Here is a 21,212-nt window from a genome sequence, read left to right as displayed (position 1 = left end):
TTAAAAATTGATGCGATGTTTAATAGGGAGCCAGTGCAGTTTTGACAGAACTGGGCTAATATGGTCATACTTCCTGGTTCTGGTGAGAACTCGAGCTGCTGCGTTTTGAACCAGCTGTAGTTTGTTTATTAAGCGTGCAGGGCAACCACCCAGTAGAGCATTACAATAATCTAGCCTTGATGTCATGAAAGCATGAACTAATTGTTCCGCATTTGTCAATGAGAGCATATGACGTAATTTAGATATATTTTTAAGATGGAAAAATGCGGTTTTACAGATACTAGACACGTGACTTTCAAATGAAAGATTGGTATCAAAGAGCACACCCAGGTTCCTAACCGACGACGAAGACTTAACAGAGCAGCCATCAAGTGTTAGACAGTATTCTAAGTTATTACGTGAGGAAGTTTAGCAGCAGCAGCAGCTGCCAACAGCCCACAGCCGCGATTTATCCTCAAAGCTAAAACGGAACAGTTGTTTACATGACATCACGCATCTCTGTTTAACTAGTCAGCCAAACACTCTCCAAGCGAGAACGGATGAGGAACCAGGAGGGGTGGTGCCCGGGCAATGACGCACCACGCAGACGACACCCACAGGTAAACAGTGACTCGAAACCCTTTTTATATGCTCCCGCATCGTTATGATTGAACTCACGCCCGACATTGGTTCCCAACCTGGGGTCCGCGCCCCCCTCGGGGGGGCGCCAGAGTTCACAGGGGGGGCGCGGGTGCGGATATGTTTTGAGGTGAATTTCAATTACAATTTCGTTATTTCAAATGTATACGCGCGTTGCGCGTGGCAAGCGCGCTCATAATGTAAGAGACGCCGGCGAGACCACAACATTGCCCAACATCAAATGGCAAACGTAATGCAAGCGGAACGAAACTGCTCGTTATTGTGTGGTTGAAGGACCGTTTATCAGTTTGGACCAAAGCAGCGCGAGCCGATCGTGATCATGCGACACTGTTACTGCACAGCGCTAAGAGATCCAGTAAATAAACCATTTCAATTCGCCACAGAAGTAATAACATCGCTGCGAGATCTAGTGACAAACATTCACATTTCTCCGTTATTAACGGATCAAACAGCGCTGACGTGGAAACCTGGAAGAAACAGTGTCCACAGATCTGCAACATTCACCATGGATTTACTGTAGTAACACTAACTGCACCCATGGAAGTCTGACAGGAATAGGCTATAATGCCTTCAAGTAACATTACGTCGGTTTTATTTTTACATTATGAATACAATTGCTGCCCTCAAATGTTAATCTGAAATAAAATAAACCTTTGTTTATAACTACTACAATATTACATTAATTTTTTTCCAAGGAGCTGTTTTGTTTTATATGCTCATAAGAAGAGTGAATTATAGCTCTAGAATTGCTCAAAGTAAAAAAAAAAATCATACTTTATGATGTTAGTTTGAATAAAAAAAATGAAATCAAGGAAATTTCTCTGGCATTTCTTTCTTTTTGCTGTATCAAAAACGTACCGAAACGTACCGTGACACAAGTGTATCATATCGAACCGAACCGTGAATTTTGTATATATATATATATATTGGGGTGGGGGGGGGTCACGGATTGTTAAATATGTACATGGGGGGGCCCCAAGGAAAAAGGTTGGGAACCACTGAATTAGACGCAGCAGTACATCCCACTACAGGAAGTTTGTAGCAAATCTTTCCACACTTTGCACCCACTCCACCGACTGTTGCAGGCCAATGTAAATTGGCAATGGTCTTTGCAGTGTGCTCAAGCTTTCAACACCTGTAAACAGCACCTGTTGTCAAGTAAGTGGTTAGCTCACTATGATCCCAAAAAGCCACTAAGACTCGCCTGTGACGTCTCTCCCTATGGCGTTGGTGCAGTTATCTCACATGTGCTACCTTCAGGGGAAGAACACCCCATTGCATTTGCATCGAGGACTCTGACAGCAAGTGAAAATAATTATGCGCAGATTGAGAAAGAGGGCCCTGAGCATAGTCTTTGGTGTGAAAAAGTTTCACAAGTATCTGTATGGCCGCAAGTTCCATCTGCTAACTGATCATAAACATAAGGGTCACCCAGGCATAATAAGAATGAAAACATTGGCAAGAGGATACCTCTGGTGGCCGGGTCTCAACCAAGACATTCAGAACTTTGTAAGTAAGTGCGCTCCATGTGAGTTGGGGCGAAACCAACCACCCCGTGCTCCTCTTTACCCAGGGTCCTGGACGACAACACCCTGGGAGCGCATTCACGTAGACTATGCAGAAATAGACAAGCAACACTTCTTAGTGATTGTGGATGTTCATTCAAAATGGGTGGAAATCTTTCCTACTCAGCTGACCAATGCAGAGAAGACTATAAACCTTTTGCGTCATCTCTGGGCTGCCTATGGATTCCCAAAAGAGCTGGTATCAGACAATGGCCCACCATTCACCTCCAGGGAGTTTGAGGAGTTCCTAAGCATCCTTGTTATATTTTAATGCATGACTAAAGGAAAAAACAGGCCAAAATATTCAAAAGCTTTATTCTGTCTTCATAAACAAGCAGACAAGTAGCATTTTGTTAATTTGACATAGGCTGGAAAACAATACACTCTCAAATGTAAACTCAGTCTTTACTAAAAAAAAAAAAAAACAAAGATTGAAAGATGTGGATTATGGGAATCCCTTTAGGACAGTTATTTCTTTCCAACTGTAAAACAAACTGCAGTAGAATGTAATTAAATTTGAGAAATAATTTCAGGGGAATAGAGCAGAACGTTAGACAAACTTTTTGTACCTTTTTATTATTCGAATGTAGCCTCATGCAAATATTTAGGTTCAGATTCCAAGTCTGGTCAGTGTGTAACCAATCATAACTGATTTACTAAATTAATTTGAAGGTAAAATGTTTTCAGTAAATGAATAAATTATTGGACCAATTAAAATAAAGTCTTAAATCTACACAACTTGGCCCTGACTTCAAAATATGTTTACAGGTGTTTACAATAATTGAATCTTCTGAAAATATTGTCCTGAAAATTATACACATATTAATCATATAGAACAATAGAGGATCTGTCAGTCTATATTGTCTCTCATTAAGCTTGAATATTTACTATCCTTTTGTTTGACAATCCAGGGAGAAACACCAGGAAGACATTCCTTCATCCTTTATTCCACCCCTTTCATGAACTCCAGGAACTCTGCAATAGAAGGATAGATGCATGAGACAGAGACGAGGATAGATTCGCATCACATTGGGTCTTAAAGGGTTTTGACACAAATACTGTCTCTGTAGCAACATTGCAAAATGTTTAAAGCAATCTCCCATCATTCCAAAACATCACAGCATGGACACTGCCTCCTGAAACCATTGCTGACTTTTCTGATCAAATTGAGCTATTTTAACTCTTTCCCTGCCAGCATTTTTTTTAAGTTCCCAGCCACCACCAGCATTTTTTTTAAAAGTAATTTTCACAAAATTTTCATGGCCTCCAGAATAATTGTCTGAAAATGCAATATAGCAAAAGAAAGACAACAACAATCTTCAAGCTGCATGCATTCTTTTTTTTATCAACACCTGAATGTGGGTAAGTTTCATAAAAATTGATTTTTAACAAAAAGTTAAGAAAATCCAGTTTTATTTTTCAAAGACTACACCATGTGCATAATCAATGCTTCTATTGCTTGTTTCTGCTTCTTTTTCACTTGTGTTTTTGATCAGGAGATTCTGTACTCTTACAGAAGATGTGTATTAGCGTCTCCTACCCCTGATGCTATGGGGATGTCAATACCCACTACGCCATGCTGACCAATGCCTGCTTGTAGATCTCAAACTAACAAACTAAGCACTAAGCTTGGAGGCCTCAGCCCTGAACCATTAAAGTGTCAGCGGGCGAGCAGTACACCTTGCTCCCATAACAAGGAAGGTCCTGAAGCTTCTATGCTCAAAAGGACTCTAAACTAGCCCGAGGAGAATCTAGACCCCTTAGAGCAGAGCTACCAGAAAACAGACAGAGCCTCAGCTAAGCCAATGACCTCCTTTTCTCCCCCAGCACCCAGATCTATTATTGTTTCTCTGCGCCCCCAGTTCCTCAGAAGAAGAGCTTGCTTTAGCCAGACTCGCCTTTTGCTCTTCTCCACAGGAACTTGCTCCTGGAAAGGGCACAGACAATTTAGAAGGAGCTGAAAGAAATTGAAAAAGGGGGGTAAGAGCTTGAACCTCAGCCCTGCTCAATCACTCTCCTCTTTCTCTGTCTCATCCACAGCTCCCTGCACTGTGTGCAAACGCTCCTGTTACGGAGCCTTTGCCCCCACTCGCCTCTCTAAACCTGTCCAGAGTGTGTGCCAAACAGTCCTGAGGGTGAGACATGAGTCAAGCAAGCACAGCTTTATCTGAGTCCTTGATCCCTGACAAATTAAGCCACAGATGCCCCTCCATCGCCATCATAGCAGCCATGGACCGGCCAATATAGCGGGCTGCCTGCTTGGTGGCCCGGAGAGCTAGATTGGTGACGATCAAAGTTCAGAGACTGTTTTAGGGGATAAGCCCTCCCCTTGATCATGGTAAGCTTGCAGTACTGCCATAGTGTGTAACGCTCCACCAGTTTCTCCAGCCGCCACATACGCTCTGCCCACCAACCTCAATGTCGTCTGATATGGTTTAGAGGTCAAAACGGGAGCCTTCAGCAATGAGGATGTACCCAGGGAAAGGTAATTCTCTAAATTGCTTTTCACCTGAGGCATTCACCCATAACCCTTATCAACGACCCCCTCTACATTTGAATAACTCAAAGCCAAAGGAACCAAACAAGCTTAATTAGATTCAAGCTTAATCGGGCTGTGGCGTGAGTCACAAGCTCCTGAAGAATCCAAATTTAAGAATATGTTTAAGATCTGCTGATCTTACTTCCTTACATAACATCACATGAAAAACTAAGGTGAATTACACTGTATTGGGCATTCAAGGTGAACATGGTGGCATCAATTTACTGATCAGAAGTCAGCTTTAAGTCAGCTGTCTAAACGTTGTAATAGTCAGGGGTTTTGTTAGTCTTTGATCTTCCAACTAAGAGTTGGACTGTGTGGGAATGTCACCTAGTCTAAGGTCTCGTGACCATTTGTTGTGTATACCATTTGGGGGGGGGGGGGGTACCATTATCTCAGTTGGGGGCACCATTATCTCAGTTGGGGGCAATTGCCTCTATTGTCTTTAGATGATTAGATTTAGTGGTTACCTCTAAGGCTGTGTGTATGTTTAGCACCTTTAAGTACAGCCCACTGAAAGGCCTATAAAGAAACCATTTAAAGTATGTTAGCCAGACTGATTTGGGAAGAACTGCAGCCGCGTCAACGCGAAGTCCTCAATAAAGAATAACTTTGTTTGAACGTGATCCCCAACGTCTCCTGGTTTCTTGCTTCGACGAAGAAAAAGTTTTCAACACTCCCTTAGCTCATCGTATTCAGTGTGATGCTGCATGGAGCTGGAAACAGATCTAGCAGATATATCTCTACTGACACTACATTGTTGAGTGAACTTGAGTATAAGACAACAATAACACATGCTTACCGTCATAATCGATTTTTCCATCATTGTTTTTGTCTCCGTCCCTCATCAGTTCCTCAATGTCATCTTCAGTGATGGTTTCACCCGTACCTTCCAGCATCAGCTTCAGTTCATCAAGATCAATATACCCATCTGTATTCCTGTCCAGAACCAATCAAAAACCATCAGAAACCACTAAACCCACCACAGGTTAGTTATCTTACTTTGGTTTAAGGACACACATACTTATCAAACATACGGAAGAGTTCTGCCAGTTCTTCTTCTGACTTTCCTTTGCTGTCATCTTTCATGCATCTCACCATCATGACCAAAAACTCTTCAAAATCCACCGTACCACTGCCTGCATACATGCACAAACAATCATTTTAGCACATGCTCATTTCAGAACTGCAATGACAGTACATGCACTGACATTGTATTTTTTATCACTTTATACTGCATTTTAATGTTTTTTCACATTTTTCAAATCACTACTACATGACACATACTTGCCATTAATAACAAATTTATCAAAAAAGCAAATATGAGAACAATTAAATAAAAATGTGTACTGATGGGTGTAAAAAATAATCTTGTATTTTATATAAATATTGTGATTAATAATCAAGTAATTTATTATAACATAAATATGAATAAAATAAAATACCATGTATTATACTGTATATCATTGCATCTTGCTGTACATTTAGCACCACACCACACTACAGTATGTTTCCTTTCTGCCATCCTGCATTGGCTCTACACTCACTTCTCACAGTCATGTGTCACAGGCCAGCTAAAAACGTCTGGGTTTTGTATTAATATCATTCTAACATTGATATATATATATATATATATATATATATATATATATATATATATATATATATATATTTAAAGGTATCTATATCGATACTGCAGTATCGATGTGCCCCTACTTGGTAGTTGTACAGATTACTTTTACACTCATGTCCTGAGTAAATGAAGACAGAATTTTCATTTTTGGGGACCTATTCCTTGAATGGAGAAAGTTGGACTATAATATCAAAACCTCTGACACTCCAAACAGATTGTAGGCTTTTATGAAGATTTATCATTGTAACATTGTTAAAAATCAAAGTTGCCTTGCTATGTCTTGTAAGATATAGGAGATTGCTACAACTGAGTGTATTTTAGTTGAGATTAGTGTTGTAGTAACTCATTTGTGTTGTATTGTTTGGTTGTAGAGAGCATTTCTTGAAGGTCTTGGTCTTGTCTTGTTCTCGACTGCATTTGCACTTGCTCTTGTCTCTGTCTCAGACTAAGAGGACTCAGGATTTTATTTCAAGACAGATCAAGACCACAACAGTGGGGATCTCACTAAATTTCTAGTGTATTGTCCGATTTATTTGTTAAAATCTTTACTGTGATTGGATGTAAACTTCCTGCAACAAATGCAATATTTTATATTTTTATTTCTGACCTGGCAAAAACGGTAAGAAAAGAAATAAAATTAGAAATGTTATTGATTATGATGCCAGGTCAGAAATCAACGAGGGATTAGGGGTGTGCGATATTGACAAAAAATGATACAGTATCTTGATATTTTCTGGGATTTTATCGATAACGACAATTAGACAATATTTTGCTGAGTGATTTTATTGTGCTGGTATCTTTGCAGGTTTAGGACTGCTGTGGACAGCTGACTCCTAACGTTTTTGATATTCTTCATATTCTATATGGTGGTCAATTTGCAGCAGTGACAGAAATCATATTTTCCAATAACATTAAAATGATTTTTACCTTTTATGGGCATTTCTTTTCCCTTTATAAATCCATTTTTTACCTAATTAATTGGTTTTGTCAAATTCTTACATTAAATCAAATTCTATTAGAATAATAAGACACAAAAGGGCTGTTAACAATCAAATGAAATCAGTATCAACATTTTTTTTTTTTTTGGTTTAATGCAGATCAGAGGGACATGAATGCATTTAACCTGCAGTTACAAACTCAGAAATAAGGTTTTAAAGTTTTAAACATAAAACGTTGAATATTGAGATTAGAAAAGATATAAAAAATGAAAAGATGCTTTAATTGTTAAATTAAAACTGCCAATAGGTGGCAGCAAGTCACGGTTAATGAGTGAGTCATTGAGTTTCAACCGATTCATTCAAACTGCTTCTTTCAGGAATGAATCATTTGTTTCAAAACAAAACGCAAAACAGTCCTGTGTCTTCGTTTGGAACTATTTTCGTTGGCGAAATGGAGCAAAAACAGGCAATACTGAGTCTAAAATGTAAGTCACTTAATATTACCTTATTGTTTATTGAACTGTTGTATAAAATCAATACCACATTTATAATCGTGCTGATTACAAATTTGTGTGAGATTGATTAACTACTATATTAAATGATGTAAATATAAAAGACACACTGTAACGATCACCAGTGAGAGTGCCCGGGATAACCATTAGAGGGCACTCCAACCCGGACTATTACTACACATCCACAAACTACATTTCCCATAATCCTTTGCCCAGTCATGATCATATTCACCAGTATGTCATTACCTTGTTTAGCTCACCCCACATAAGCCTGGTTTTCACATTCATTCCCTGCGAAGTCTTGTTAGTTGTTTAGACTGCATCTCTGAGCGTGTTTGTATCCTGTGTCCTGGTCACCTTGATTCTCTGCCTGTTCCCTCGGATTTCTCTCCTTGCCCTTTTCTGTTATTGTTTGGATTGCTTGTTTGTGTATGACCCTTGCCTGGATTTGGATTACGTCTTTGGATTACCCTTTCAAAATAAATACTGCATTTGGATCCTCAACCTTCTTGTTTCGGAGCAGTGCATGACTGAAGACTTCGCCTTACATGAATCCAGCAGAGGTTCTACATCAAGGTACCTGTACTATAGAGGTCTACACTGAACAGTTCTGTGCTCTCGCCAACTGGTTAAACTGGAAAGATGCTGTTTTTAAGGACTTGTATTGTCATGGCTTAGATGAGCCCATAAGATCGCTTATGCCTAGAGGACAGAACAAACTTATTCTAGAACAAATACTGTTCTATGCTCTATAACATTATGCTTTGCTGTTAAGTGGTTCCTCCTTCACTGTTGGGGAAGTTGAGGAGGACATGTCCCCTAAATGTTTTTTTAGGGGACATGTCCAGTGGCCACGGAGCTTGGCCCACCACAGTCAGCTCCAGATGATACAGCGCTGATCATCATGGCCACGGCTATTTTGTGTATGTGGGCAGCACACACATCAACTCCATCCGGTGACCCCTCAGCCAAGATGGTCGCCACCGTTCCAGAGTCCTTGGACAAGATGGCCGCCCCCACACCTATGTCTTTGAACAAGATGGCCGCCTCCACGCCTGCGTCTTCGGACAAGTTGGCCACCTCCACACCTGTGTCTTCGGACAGAATGGCCATCTCTAAGCCTGTGTCTACGCCGGTGTCCTCAGACAAGATGACAGTTTCTATGCCTGTCTTCGGACAAGATGGCCGACTCTACGCCGGTGTCTTCGGACAAGATAGCCGCTTCTAGGCCTGTGTCTTTGGACAATATGACAGCTTCTACGCCTGTGTCTTCAGAAAAGATGGAAGCAGCTACGCCTTTGTCTTCGGACAAGATGGCCGACTCTACGCCGGTGTCTTCGGACAAGATGGCCACTTCTGCACCTGAGCAACCAGCGCCTTCCTGGCCACCTGAAGCGTTGGTCACCTGTTCCGCCCCGGACACCTGCCAGGCCTGCTCCACCCTGGATGCCTGCTCCGCCCCGACCGCCTGCCCGGGCTGCTCCGCCCCGGAGGCCAGCTCCGCCCTGGATGCCTGCTCCGCCCCGGCCACCTTCTCAGCCTGCTCCGCCTCACTCTCCAGGACTTCTTCCACTCCACAGGCCTGGCCCTCCATCCTGCCCCCGGGTCCGCCTCCACTCCACCTCCCTTCTGGACAATTTTGGCGGGCAATTGAGGACGGGCTATGTAACGATCACCAGTGAGAGTGCCCGGGATAACCATCAGAGGGTACTCCAACCCGGACAATCACCACACATCCACAAACTACATTTCCCATAATCCTTTGCCCAGACTAATCAGTCATAATCACGTTCACCAGTATGTCATTACCTTGTTTAGCTCACCCCATATAAGCCTGGTTTTCACATTCATTCCCTGCGAAGTCTTGTTAGTTGTTTAGACTGCATCTCTGAGTGTTTTTGTATCATGTTTCTCCTGTGTCCTGGCCACCTTGATTCTCTGCCTGTTCCCTCGGATTTCTCTCCTTGCCTCAGCCCTTTTGTGTTAATGTTTGGATTGCTTGTTTGTGTATGACCCTTGCCTGGATTTGGATTACGTATTTGGATTACCCTTTCCAAATAAGTACTGCATTTGGATCCTCAACCTCCTTGTCTCGGAGCAGTACGTGACACATACAGAGGTATTTTTTCCCATTCTCTTGAATATTGAGGGCATTATAAATGCAATTTAATGAAATAAATCACACAGTGAAAATGTGCACTAGCGCAAGTGCACTAGTCTAACATACTAGACTAAGTTACATCACGTAGAGTAGGTGTGTGTATACATTTATACAGTGCTTTTCTCATGCACTACTGTACATCCAAAGCACTATACAATCATATCAGGATGTCTCTCCTCAACCAGCATCCACTTGGACAATGCAACAACAGCCACAGAGCAACGGCGCCAGTGCGCTCACCACACGCCTGCTATAGGTGGAGAGAGAGAGAGAGAGTGATTGAGCCAATTAAGTGGATGGGTATTATTAGGAGGGCATGATTGATAAGGGCAATGGAAGGAATTTGGTCAGGACACACTACTTTTTACGAGAAGTGCCATGGGATTTTTAGTGACCACAGAGAGTCAGGACCTCGGTTTAACGTCTCATCTGAAGGGCGGTGCTTGTTACAGTATAGTGTCCCTGTCACTTTACTGGGGCATTAGGACCTACACAAACCACAGGGCGAGCATCACCCCCTGTTGGCCTCAATAACCCCTCTTCCAGCATCAACCTATTTTTCCCAGGAGTCTCCCATCCAGGTACTGACCAGACTCAACCCTGCTTAGCTTCAGTGGGCAACCAAAGTCTTGGGGTACAGGGTGATATGACTGTGGCCGTATCATATAAAGTCAAATTCAAGATATGATTGCAAAAATGACTTGTATGAGATCTTGTTTTTTTATATTATAACATATATATCACATGAGCAAGAGAACTGTTTTCACAAAAATTAGCAAAATTGCAAACGTGATATTGATTTTATACAAACATTCAATAAACAAAATTTTATTTTTAAAACATTAATTTCAACATTATTTATTATAGTTGGAATTGTAGCTTCTGTGCCATCTGAATTTTATTGTTGGTGATTTCATTTGATTGGTAACAGCTCTATATATTGTCTTATTTATCTAATTGTATTTATTGATTAAGACATTTCTCAAGCAGTAAATGGGGATTTTTTTTTTTTGATGAATTTGAGGAGACCTGGTCTGGTCTTAGTCTTGACTCGGTCTTGCCCTGCCTTGGTCTCAATCCAACAATGTCTTGGTCTTTTCTTGGTCACAACACACACTGGTCTTGGTCTTGACTTGGTCTCAGTCTTGGTGGACTTGACTAAAACACTTGTTGACATTACAGGTTAGGGTTCTGGAATGTTACTTATTCTGGATTGTTCTAGACTTTACCATCCTCATCCACCTCGTCAATCATCTCCTGGAGTTCTTCCGGCGTGGGGTTCTGGCCCAGCATCCTCATTACCTTTCCGAGCTCCTTAGTGCTAATACAGCCATCTTCAGCATCCTGAATGAAAATATCAAATGCTGCGCGGAACTCTACAAAACACAACCACAGAACTTAAGCAGTCAGTTAAGCTTTTGTGTACATTATTGTGTCTCTGTCATGAACAACTTAATGATATTGTAAATTAATGTCAGTTTAGTAAATCTTTATTGCATATAGCCCTGCTGAAAAACCTAGCATAAACCAGCATTAATTCCATGTTGGTCCAGGCTGGTTTATTCTGGCTAGACCTGGAATAGTGCTGGTCTAGCTGGTGGACCAGCATAGTCATGCTGTTCTCAAGCTGGTGTAGCTGGTCCACAGGCACTCCTGCTTCCCATGGGGACCAGCAAACCAGCAAACAGCATCCCATGCTGGTCCCAGCATACAAAACATAACTTATGCTGGTGACCAGCATTGCAGAATTTTTTTAGCAGGGAGGCAATAAATAATGCTGTTATTGTTTTTTATTAGTTGGGCATGGGTGTTAAATTCAGCCAGTTTTTGTTTTCGGTGGGAAACACCGATCTTGATTGGTCAAAAGTGTGGTCAGGTGATGTAGCATCAGCTGAGACCATAAATAGATGCCTGAAATGCACGTCACCAGCTTCTTTGTCTTCAGCAAGCCACTGTTTGCATGTGTGTGAGAAGTCTTGTTCTCTGTGTTAGGAGTTCAAAAAAAGAAACAAAAAGATGCTGTCACCTTGTCCTCCCATTTTCATCTGTGTATTTATGTTCCTCATTGTTCTCTGTCGGTTCTCGTCAACACTGTGGTGTAGTTTTGGTACGTTTCTGTTTATATTAAATTCCTGTTGTCACTTCATCCTGTCTTCTGAGTCTGCCTCGACGTGCCTCATGCAGCCTAAAGCGTGACACCGACCTGGACTCCGGTGAGGCTATTGACTTTAAGTCAGTCAGGGAACACTGCCAGGCCACAGACCATGTCCTCCGTGCCCCTAAGCAGACGGTTGCTCTATTGACGGTGCAATGGCTGCTATGGTTGTGACATAGCAGCACCTGTTTGGCATCAGCATAAAACGGTTTCGCTATCAGGCCTGTTGAGTGACGCCGTCAATGCTGTTGTCGACAGGTTTCAGGCGGCCAAAAAGCAATCGGCGGTGTTCAGACTGGTATCGCTTTCGGTTTTGTGGGCGAAGTGTACTAGGGATGTAACGATTCACTCTGAGTCGGTTGAAAATCGATAAAAATATGTGATGATTCATGTCGGTTGAGGTGTTAAACTAATCGCGATACACATTTTAAACAGCAGAGGCGTTTACTGTATACTTGCTTTACAGGAACGATAGCAGCAAGTGTTTTCAGTTCATTCCTAGGGAAGTTGAGTTTGTGAGCACACGTGAGCTGGAAGCTCAACTTCTATAGGAATGAAATGAAATGCTCTCTCTGCTCTGCGCCAGTGTGCACGCACCTTCAAACATAAGCAAACATGGCGATGGCAAGCGCGTAGATATTGACTCATTCAAATCAGAGGTATGGCGGCATTTTGACTTTCTGAAGACTAATAATCACCACAGTGAGACTAGATAAAGACCAGCACGAGGATGTATTCCACAGAAAAAGCTGTGCTGTTGCAGAACCAGGTGTTGTATTTATCTCTTTCTCTAAATGTCTACATGGATTTTTTCGATAATTGGTTGATTATTATGGCATATTTTTCTAAATGTGTTCTGTTTTTCTAACTCTTGCAAGTGTAATGATGCAAATTAAAATAATTAACAAAATAATATTCAAATCTTGCCTTTATAACAATGTGAAACCCCTGTCACTGTTGTACTTAAATTTTATAGTCTTTTTATTTCTGCAATTCCTCTGACTTTTTGGGGAATTGTTTTAAAATGTCAATTTAGTGTTATTATTACATAAAATATATAAAAAATTTATAAAGAAATGTGCAGTATTTTGTCTGAGAAATAAAAGGACACTTTTTGTCTTAAATCTTAATTTGTAAAAATAAAGTGAGAGAAAAAATATTGCATCACAATAAGTGTATTGTGATTGTCAAAACATTTAGTAACTAAACTGAATTTTATTAGGTTTAGTGACAACGTTACAATGTTTACATGGTACAATTTCTGGTAAGCTACGCTTTTTTATTATTTCAATTCAATTCAATTATTGTGATTTGATTTAATATTGACTCATTTGGATAAATATTAGGTAGGCTACACAAGATAGGCATTAATTTTTCTCAAGAAAAAAACAACTCACCTAATGCTGTAAACATACAGAGAGCCCTTTCAGCTGGCAGTATTATTTAAGGTTAAAAATAACTCAAATAAATTTAATGCGTTTTTTTATTATAACAACAACTTTATTTAATGATATAAAATATCATTATTATAAAGTAAAAATATAATAAATATGTAATATAGGACACATATAGCAAAATACTCTCTATAGCTCTTTTTTTTCTAACTTAGCCAATAACGTGCTATAGCCTATTATGGTCATCAAATGGCTTTCCTGAGGTAAATGTTATGTGACATGATTGTTCTCCAGCTGTTTTATTGACCCCTTTGTTTGTTTGATTGATTGGTCGATATTATGTATGAGGAATATACATTTCGGCAAGTTGTACTGTATCTTTAAACAGTGTTCATTCCTGTTTATTTACTATTAGCTAGAGAAGATCGTTTCACGTGCTGCTAGGGATCTGTCACATCACATTTACAAGCGCCAAAACGGTATTTATTGTTTGAATTTCGTAATAAAAGTGACAGAATCTGAGAGCTGAGATTTTTTTATATCATAAGTATAACCTTCTCTGTCTAGTCTGTCGGTCTCCGTGTCCTCTTTGCTTCGCGATTTTTCTGTGCGTGAGAAAATAGATGTGTGGCGCGTGAGAGCGTGTGAAAAGTGTCAATTACGTGAGTCTCACGGTGAATGCGTGAGAGTTGGCAGCTCTGGCTCTGGCTCCTCAGCGACCATGTTCTCAGTTATATCGACGATTGGCTCATACTCACCAAGTCAAAGGACATTGCGATTTGGCATCGAGTTGAGGTTGAACATAAAGAAAAGCGTTCTTGCTTCAGAGCCAAATGTTTCTACGTTGATTCAGCTCTGCTTTCATCTAACACATGTGGACTTCAGAACCCGGAAGTGTTCCTGTGTTGGTGTGACGGTGCGTCAGCGGTGATCATCTTCCTGAGAAACTTTGCTGCTGCAAACTTTGCTGCTCCACCCTCAAGGCTGTATGATTGGTACCCTGGGGTGGGGTCCACTGAGCAACAGCGGGGGTTGCCCTTCTTCCCAGAAGTGCACGATAAGGTAATAAAGTCATGGAAGGCACCTTTTTCTGCTCAAAGCCACTCTGGAGCCTTCTCCACTCTCACTACCCTCGATGGCAGGGCGGCCAAAGGGTACGTGGACATCTCTCAGGTGAAGCGTGCAGTTGCGGTTCAGTTTCTGCCATTGCTGTGTGACAAGCATATACCGGTCCGGACGGACAACAAATCGACCGTTGCGTACATCAACTGCCAAGGTGGTCTACGTTCCCGATGCATGTCGCCATCTCCTCTTCTGGAGTCAGAAATGACTCCAGTTGCTTCGTGCCATTCATATTCCGGGCGATCTCAATCGTGCAGTTAACGCTCTCACGACAGCTCACACTCCCAGGAGAGTGGAGACTCCACCCCCAGGCGGTCCAGCAGATTTGAGGTATCAGGGCTCACTCTACTAGGAGTGTCAATACTTCTAAGGCACTAGCTAAAGTGTGCTGTGGCAGGCTGGTCCTCTCTGCACACGTTTATAAGGTTTTACAGTCTGAATATGGATTCAACGCCAGGAACTCATGTCCTTTTGGGTTAATTCTTCTGTATCAGTTCTCATTCCTTTGAGGCGTGCAGTATGCTTCACTTCTACCTTCTTGGAGAAATATTATACTATTATATGTTTGTGCTGTGGCAGGCTAGCCCTTTCCATACACGTTCACTTATATTTATTATGGAGTTGGTTTTCCCCAGGTTTGTCTCTTTTGGGTAATCATTCTTGGACCATAGGGTTTGTGCTTTTGCATACTTCACAACCTGATTGGTCAGGCATGCCTTCAGTATGGCGACGTGGGTATTAACGTTCCCATAGCATCAACATCGTGATGCAGCGTTGAGTTTCATTTGAAAGGGAATGTCTGAGGTATGTAACCCGGTTGCGTCACTTTGCCATACTTCATGCAATGCCTGAAAATGTCTTCGATCAGACCATTTGAATCTGGTGACATGCATTTCAAGAACCTCATACCAACTTTGAATCACCACCAGTATATAATAATTATTTGTGGGTATTTTGCTGCCATAGGGCCAGGCAAACTTGCTATCATAATGTAAACTATGAATTCCACATTATCCATCTTATTTTACAATGTGGAAGTAAGCTATTTTCTGTGAATGTGGGCAACTTCCAATTCATAAGCCGCTATAGGTAAATAACTAGAAGAATAACAAGATGCAATATACAGCAAAACTATTTGTGCTAAAAAAAACAGTGTTTTTATTAAAAATGATAATTAAAACAATTTGATAACAATCATCAGTTTGCAATATCATGCAGCATAACAGAGTGTTTGTGTACAGATAAAATAAGTGAACATGGAAAACACTGGAAGCCTCGCACATTCAAGTTACCAATGGCCCATTCTTATGTTAAAAATAATGTAGATACCAAAGAGTGCTTGAGGACACCATCAGGCCATTTGTTAAAATTAAAGCTCAAGCGTAAGTGGGCCTTTTGACATATTGACCCAAAACCATCAAAACTACAAAGGAGTGACTTGGGGTGGCCAAATTAATGTCCAAATCTCAAATCCAATTTAAATAGTGTGGGGGGACTTTAAGCGGGCTGTTTCTATTTTCATTGTTATTTTACACTGTTGTACTTTTTTTACAGCAATGTAGGTGGTAAATATATATATATATATATATATATATATATATATATATATATATATATATATATATATAATCTAGAGGCATTTTAAAACATATAACATAACATTTTACATTCACAGCCGTATAGTATTACTATGCCATACCATTTTTCTGCTCATCAGTGAGCTGCTCTACCTGTTGAAGACATCAATGGATCAATAATTAGTCAGAACATAATGTACACTACACAAATAAACACAAACATGCATTCACACAGCTATTACGTTTCGGTCAGTGGACTTTGGTAAGTGGATTTGTGTGATTTTGTTGTTTTTATAACAAACAGTAAATTAAATATTAAAAATATTAATTAAAAGGTTTCTAATCAAATAAAAAAAAGATACCACAACAACAGACATAGCTCCCTGCCCTCTTCTAATAAGGCTGTGTCCTCTGAAAATTATTATTATTATTTTTTTTAAATTTTTTTTTTAATACAGTGTCTAGATTAACAAATAAACAGATGTCACCTGAATTTCTAGCTTACTAATGTAACTCCTGTTCCCTGAAGGAGGGAACGAGACATTACATCAGTGACTGACGAATTGGGATCGTGCCTGAGAGCCCTTTCATCTTCGAGTGTTAACATAACCTGCCAATGGACACTGGCGAGTGAGATTGCATCGCAAACCACGGCCCATGCTGTGGATATATAGGAAGCGACCAGAGAGACACTCACCAAGTTTTCACTGAGGAGCCGAGCAGTGCATTAGTAACCTAGATGTTCTGATTCAGTCAGTCTCTACGAGTTGCGTCAGTGACTGACGAATTGGGATCTGTAGGGAACTTTTTCCTTCATCAAAGCAAGACCAGGAGACGTTGGGATCTCATTCAAACAGAAGTTATTCTTTATTGAGAACTTCGCTGTACGTGGCTGCAGTCATCCATCAATCTAAATCTAATACAGTATGCATTGTAGTTATATACATTCCAAGAGGGGAGGGATTACATAGAGGCGGAGACTCTGAATAAAGCATGTTTAGAAAACACACCCTAGACTGAGGGTCTGGCCAATCCTAATTCAATCAGCATAACAGTCTATTGCATTGCTAATCCAATCAGCCTAACGATTCGACGTCTGGGGCTGGGGCTCCGGCTCCGGCTCCGGCTCCAAGAGCCATTTGGGCTCCGAAAGCCATTTGCAGAACAAAAGGTGAGATTCTCAGTGATCTGAGGACAGGGCTAACACAGAGAATTCTCTGGGCTAACACAGAGAATTCAATCACTGCTGTTCCTACTTGTTCCCACACAGTAAGAATATTGGATAACACTGAGAATGCGTGCCTAATCCAAGCTGAAAGGGGTGCTATAGAGACCACATTTTCTCACCCTAAGGGGGTGCCGCTCGCCTTGGGACTGATACGCCAAGACGATGCCATTCACAATCCTGTGGCCCAGCCTCTGCTTAGAGACCTCTGCTGGCCTCCATAACAGACAAAGAGCTGATCTGAGGTCCTGAAGCTCTGTGTACGGTCTGCATATAGAACAGTCTTCCAAACATTATCCAGGAAGCAGACACACTCTGTCAGACCTAAAGACTATGCAAGAACTTTGGTAAATTTTCAGGACAGAGCTTTTTTCTTCTGTGTCGATATCTTCATTTCTAATAAACTGTAACTACTAATTATTCAGTATGTTCAAAAATATCGTATTATTATTTCTTTCTGTCCTTTATTTATTCAGTAATTTATTTATCTAAATTAAAGGCCCTTACCCCAGCAAAATATTAATGGGGAAACATGGGCTGAATTTTAAGCCCAATCCAGCCCTGATGATTCTCCTCAGAAAGAAGAATTTTTAATGATGAAACTATTTAAAGTAAACTTCTTAAAGCAGACTTATGCACAAAAGTTGTTGCTGTTTGAAACCTGTTTGCCTTGACCTCATATCTGGTGTTAATGCATTTAGGCATATTTTTATATTTTATATGTGTATTAAAGATATCATTTTTTAAATACTAATTATTTTTAAATACTAATTATTTCGAAAGCATAGTGGCACCGAATCGAAGTTATATTAAAAAATGTCCTGGCTCTTCCAAGATTTATAATGGCAGTGAATGGATGTTTCTGTTTTGAAGTCCATAAAAGTGCATTGTTTCAAAACGCTCTGCGTCCACACAGTCCACATTTCTCAAGAGCATTGTGAGCTAAGTTGATCGTAGAGACCATTGATGGCAATTGTTCTATGATCAACTTTTTTTTTAACACAACATTTTGTAATTGATTACATGTTCCTATAAGCTCAAACAATTTCCCTTTTCTCCAGCAGCCTAGTTCATCCAGGTTAAGCAGAACGTCAAACAAAGCAACTGAAGAATCTCCACACCCATGGTCCAACACACCTGGTCAGGGGGTTTGTAAGACCAGACCTCTTTGATCAGTCAATCTTAGTAAGTGAAATGATTTAAACACCTTTGGAGAAAAACAGAAAAATGGAGAAAAACAGAAAAATGGAGAAAAATGCAGAAAAATGGAGCAGAAAAATGGAGCACAACTGGAAGAAAACAAAACTAGAGGTATTTCGCATTTCATGGAAAGAGAGCTCGATTGCTTACAGAGAGGCTTTAAAAGCTGCTAGATCTGCTTATTTTTCAAACCTATTAGAAGAAAATAAACATAATCCTAGGTATTTATTTGAAACGGTGGCTAAACTAACGAAAAAGAAAGCTTCAAGCACCGAAGTTTCCAAGCAACACAGCAGTAATGACTTTATGAACTTCTTCACTTATAAGATTGATAATATCAGGGAGAAAATTATAACTATGCAACCGTCTACTACAGTATCGCATCAGGCAGTGCATTGTAGTCTCCCTGAGGAAAAATTTGATTCATTCGTTGCTATAGGAGAGGAAGAATTTACTAAACTCGTTAAATCATCTAAATCGACAACATGTATGTTAGACCCTATACCGACTAAGCTACTGAAAGAAATACTTCCAGAGGTCATAGATCCTCTTCCTAATATCATTAATTCATCTTTGTCTCTAAGATACGTACCAAAAACCTTTAAACTGGCTATGATTAAACCGCTTGTTAAAAAACCGCAACTTGATCCTACAGAATTAGTCAATTACAGGCCGATCTCGAATCTACCTTTTCTGTCAAAGATATTAGAAAAAGCAGTATCCTCACAACTGTGTTCCTTTCTTGAAAGAAATTATATCTGTGAGGATTTTCAGTCAGGATTTAGACCGTACCATAGTACCGAGACAGCTCTCGTTAGAGTCACAAATGATTTGCTCTTATCATCCGATCGTGGTTGTGTCTCTCTATTAGTGTTACTCGATCTTAGTGCTGCATTTGATACTATCGACCACAACATTCTTTTAAATAGACTCGAAAATTATGTTGGCATTAGTGGAATTGCACTAGCATGGTTTAAATCATACTTATCTGACAGTTATCAGTTTGTAGCAGTAAATGAAAAGATGTCTCATCGATCACAAATTCAGTATGGCGTACCACAAGGCTCAGTACTAGGACCGCTGCTGTTCACTCTGTACATGCTACCATTAGGAGATATCATTAGGAAACATGGTATTAGCTTTCACTGTTATGCCGACGATACTCAGCTCTATATTTCTTCAAAACCTAACGAAACTTACCAATTCACAAAATTAACGGAATGCATAGCGGATATAAAAAATTGGATGACTCGTAATTTCCTACTTCTAAATTCTGAAAAAACAGAGTTTCTAATTATTGGACAAAAAACTTCCTCACGTAATAACCTAGAATACTGTCTAACACTTGATGGCTGCTCTGTTAAGTCTTCGTCGTCGGTTGGGAACCTGGGTGTGCTCTTTGATACCAATCTTTCATTTGAAAGTCACGTGTCCAATATCTGTAAAACTGCATTTTTCCATCTTAAAAATATATCTAAATTACGTCATATGCTCTCATTGACAAATGCGGAACAATTAGTTCATGCGTTCATGACCTCAAGGCTAGATTATTGTAATGCTCTACTGGGTGGTTGCCCTGCACGCTTAATAAACAAACTACAGCTGGTCCAAAACGCAGCAGCTCGAGTTCTTACCAGAACCAGGAAGTATGACCATATTAGCCCAGTTCTGTCAAAACTGCACTGGCTCCCTATTAAACATCGCATCAATTTTAAAATATTGCTGATCACGTACAAAGCACAAAATGGTTTAGCTTTGCAGTACTTGAGCGAGCTCTTAACGCATTATAGTCCTTCACGTCTATTGCGATCTCAAAATTCCGGCCAGTTGATAATACCTAGAATATCAAAATCGACTGCTGGCGGTAGATCCTTCTCCTATTTAGCACCAAAACTTTGAAACAGCCTTCCTACCATTGTCTGGGAAGCAGACACACTCTGTCAGTTCAAAGCTAGACTAAAAACACATCTCTTTGACCTAGCGTTCACATAATACATTATAGACTTCTATAATTCAATGTTAGGTTGCATAGATTAGGTCAGCCGGAACCGGGAACACTTCCCATAAATCCTGATGTACTCGTTACATCATAAGAAGAATGGCATCTACGCTAATTTTAGTGTCTTTGTTTATCCCGAGGTTTTCCCGCAGCCTGCCGGATCCAGGCCGTATCCAGATCTGATGAAGGCCCTTCGCCTGGACCCGATGACAACGCTGTGCTGAAGTGCCAACTAGTCTCTCCCTATGGAGGATCCCTTTACCACTCTACAGATAAAGCGTTGTCGGGAAACTCAATTCGCGTATCTACTCCGAATTGATAAAATAAAATAAAATTCTGTAACAAAAATTATAAGGAAACACCAGTACTTTGTTTAGGCTTGGTTTGTAGGGAATTACAAACCTGCGTACATATATTCAAATGCACATAACTATAGAACCAATTCTTAATGCGCATGTGAACGCCATCAGCGTTTCTCACAGGTTCGCGTTTAAAGTTTATGTAGAGAGAATTGTGTCGTCTTAGCGGCCCCTAATTTAATAACAAATGATTG

The 21,212-nt window shown here is 40.4% G+C and overlaps 1 protein-coding gene across 2 annotated transcripts in view; it reads right to left on the bottom strand.

Moving 5' to 3' along the window:
* Positions 1-745: 745 nt before the first annotated feature.
* Positions 746-21,212, bottom strand: part of tnnc1a (troponin C type 1a (slow)) — a 214,702-nt gene continuing 194,235 nt past the window's right edge. For both annotated transcript variants that reach the window (XM_079850283.1, XM_079850282.1), the window contains exons 3-7: positions 16,358-16,388; positions 11,217-11,363; positions 5,768-5,882; positions 5,546-5,682; positions 746-3,179 (exon numbers count right to left, since the gene is read on the bottom strand). In XM_079850283.1, coding sequence (XP_079706409.1) covers positions 3,148-3,179; positions 5,546-5,682; positions 5,768-5,882; positions 11,217-11,363; positions 16,358-16,388 — 462 coding nt within the window. In that variant the 3' untranslated portion in view covers positions 746-3,147. The remainder of the gene's footprint in view (positions 3,180-5,545; positions 5,683-5,767; positions 5,883-11,216; positions 11,364-16,357; positions 16,389-21,212) is intronic.

This window comes from Squalius cephalus (genome assembly GCF_949319135.1).
Source record: "Squalius cephalus genome assembly, chromosome: 18".
Lineage (NCBI taxonomy): Eukaryota > Metazoa > Chordata > Actinopteri > Cypriniformes > Leuciscidae > Squalius > Squalius cephalus.
Note: the sequence above shows the minus strand (reverse complement) of the source record. Positions and strands in the feature narration are given on the sequence as shown.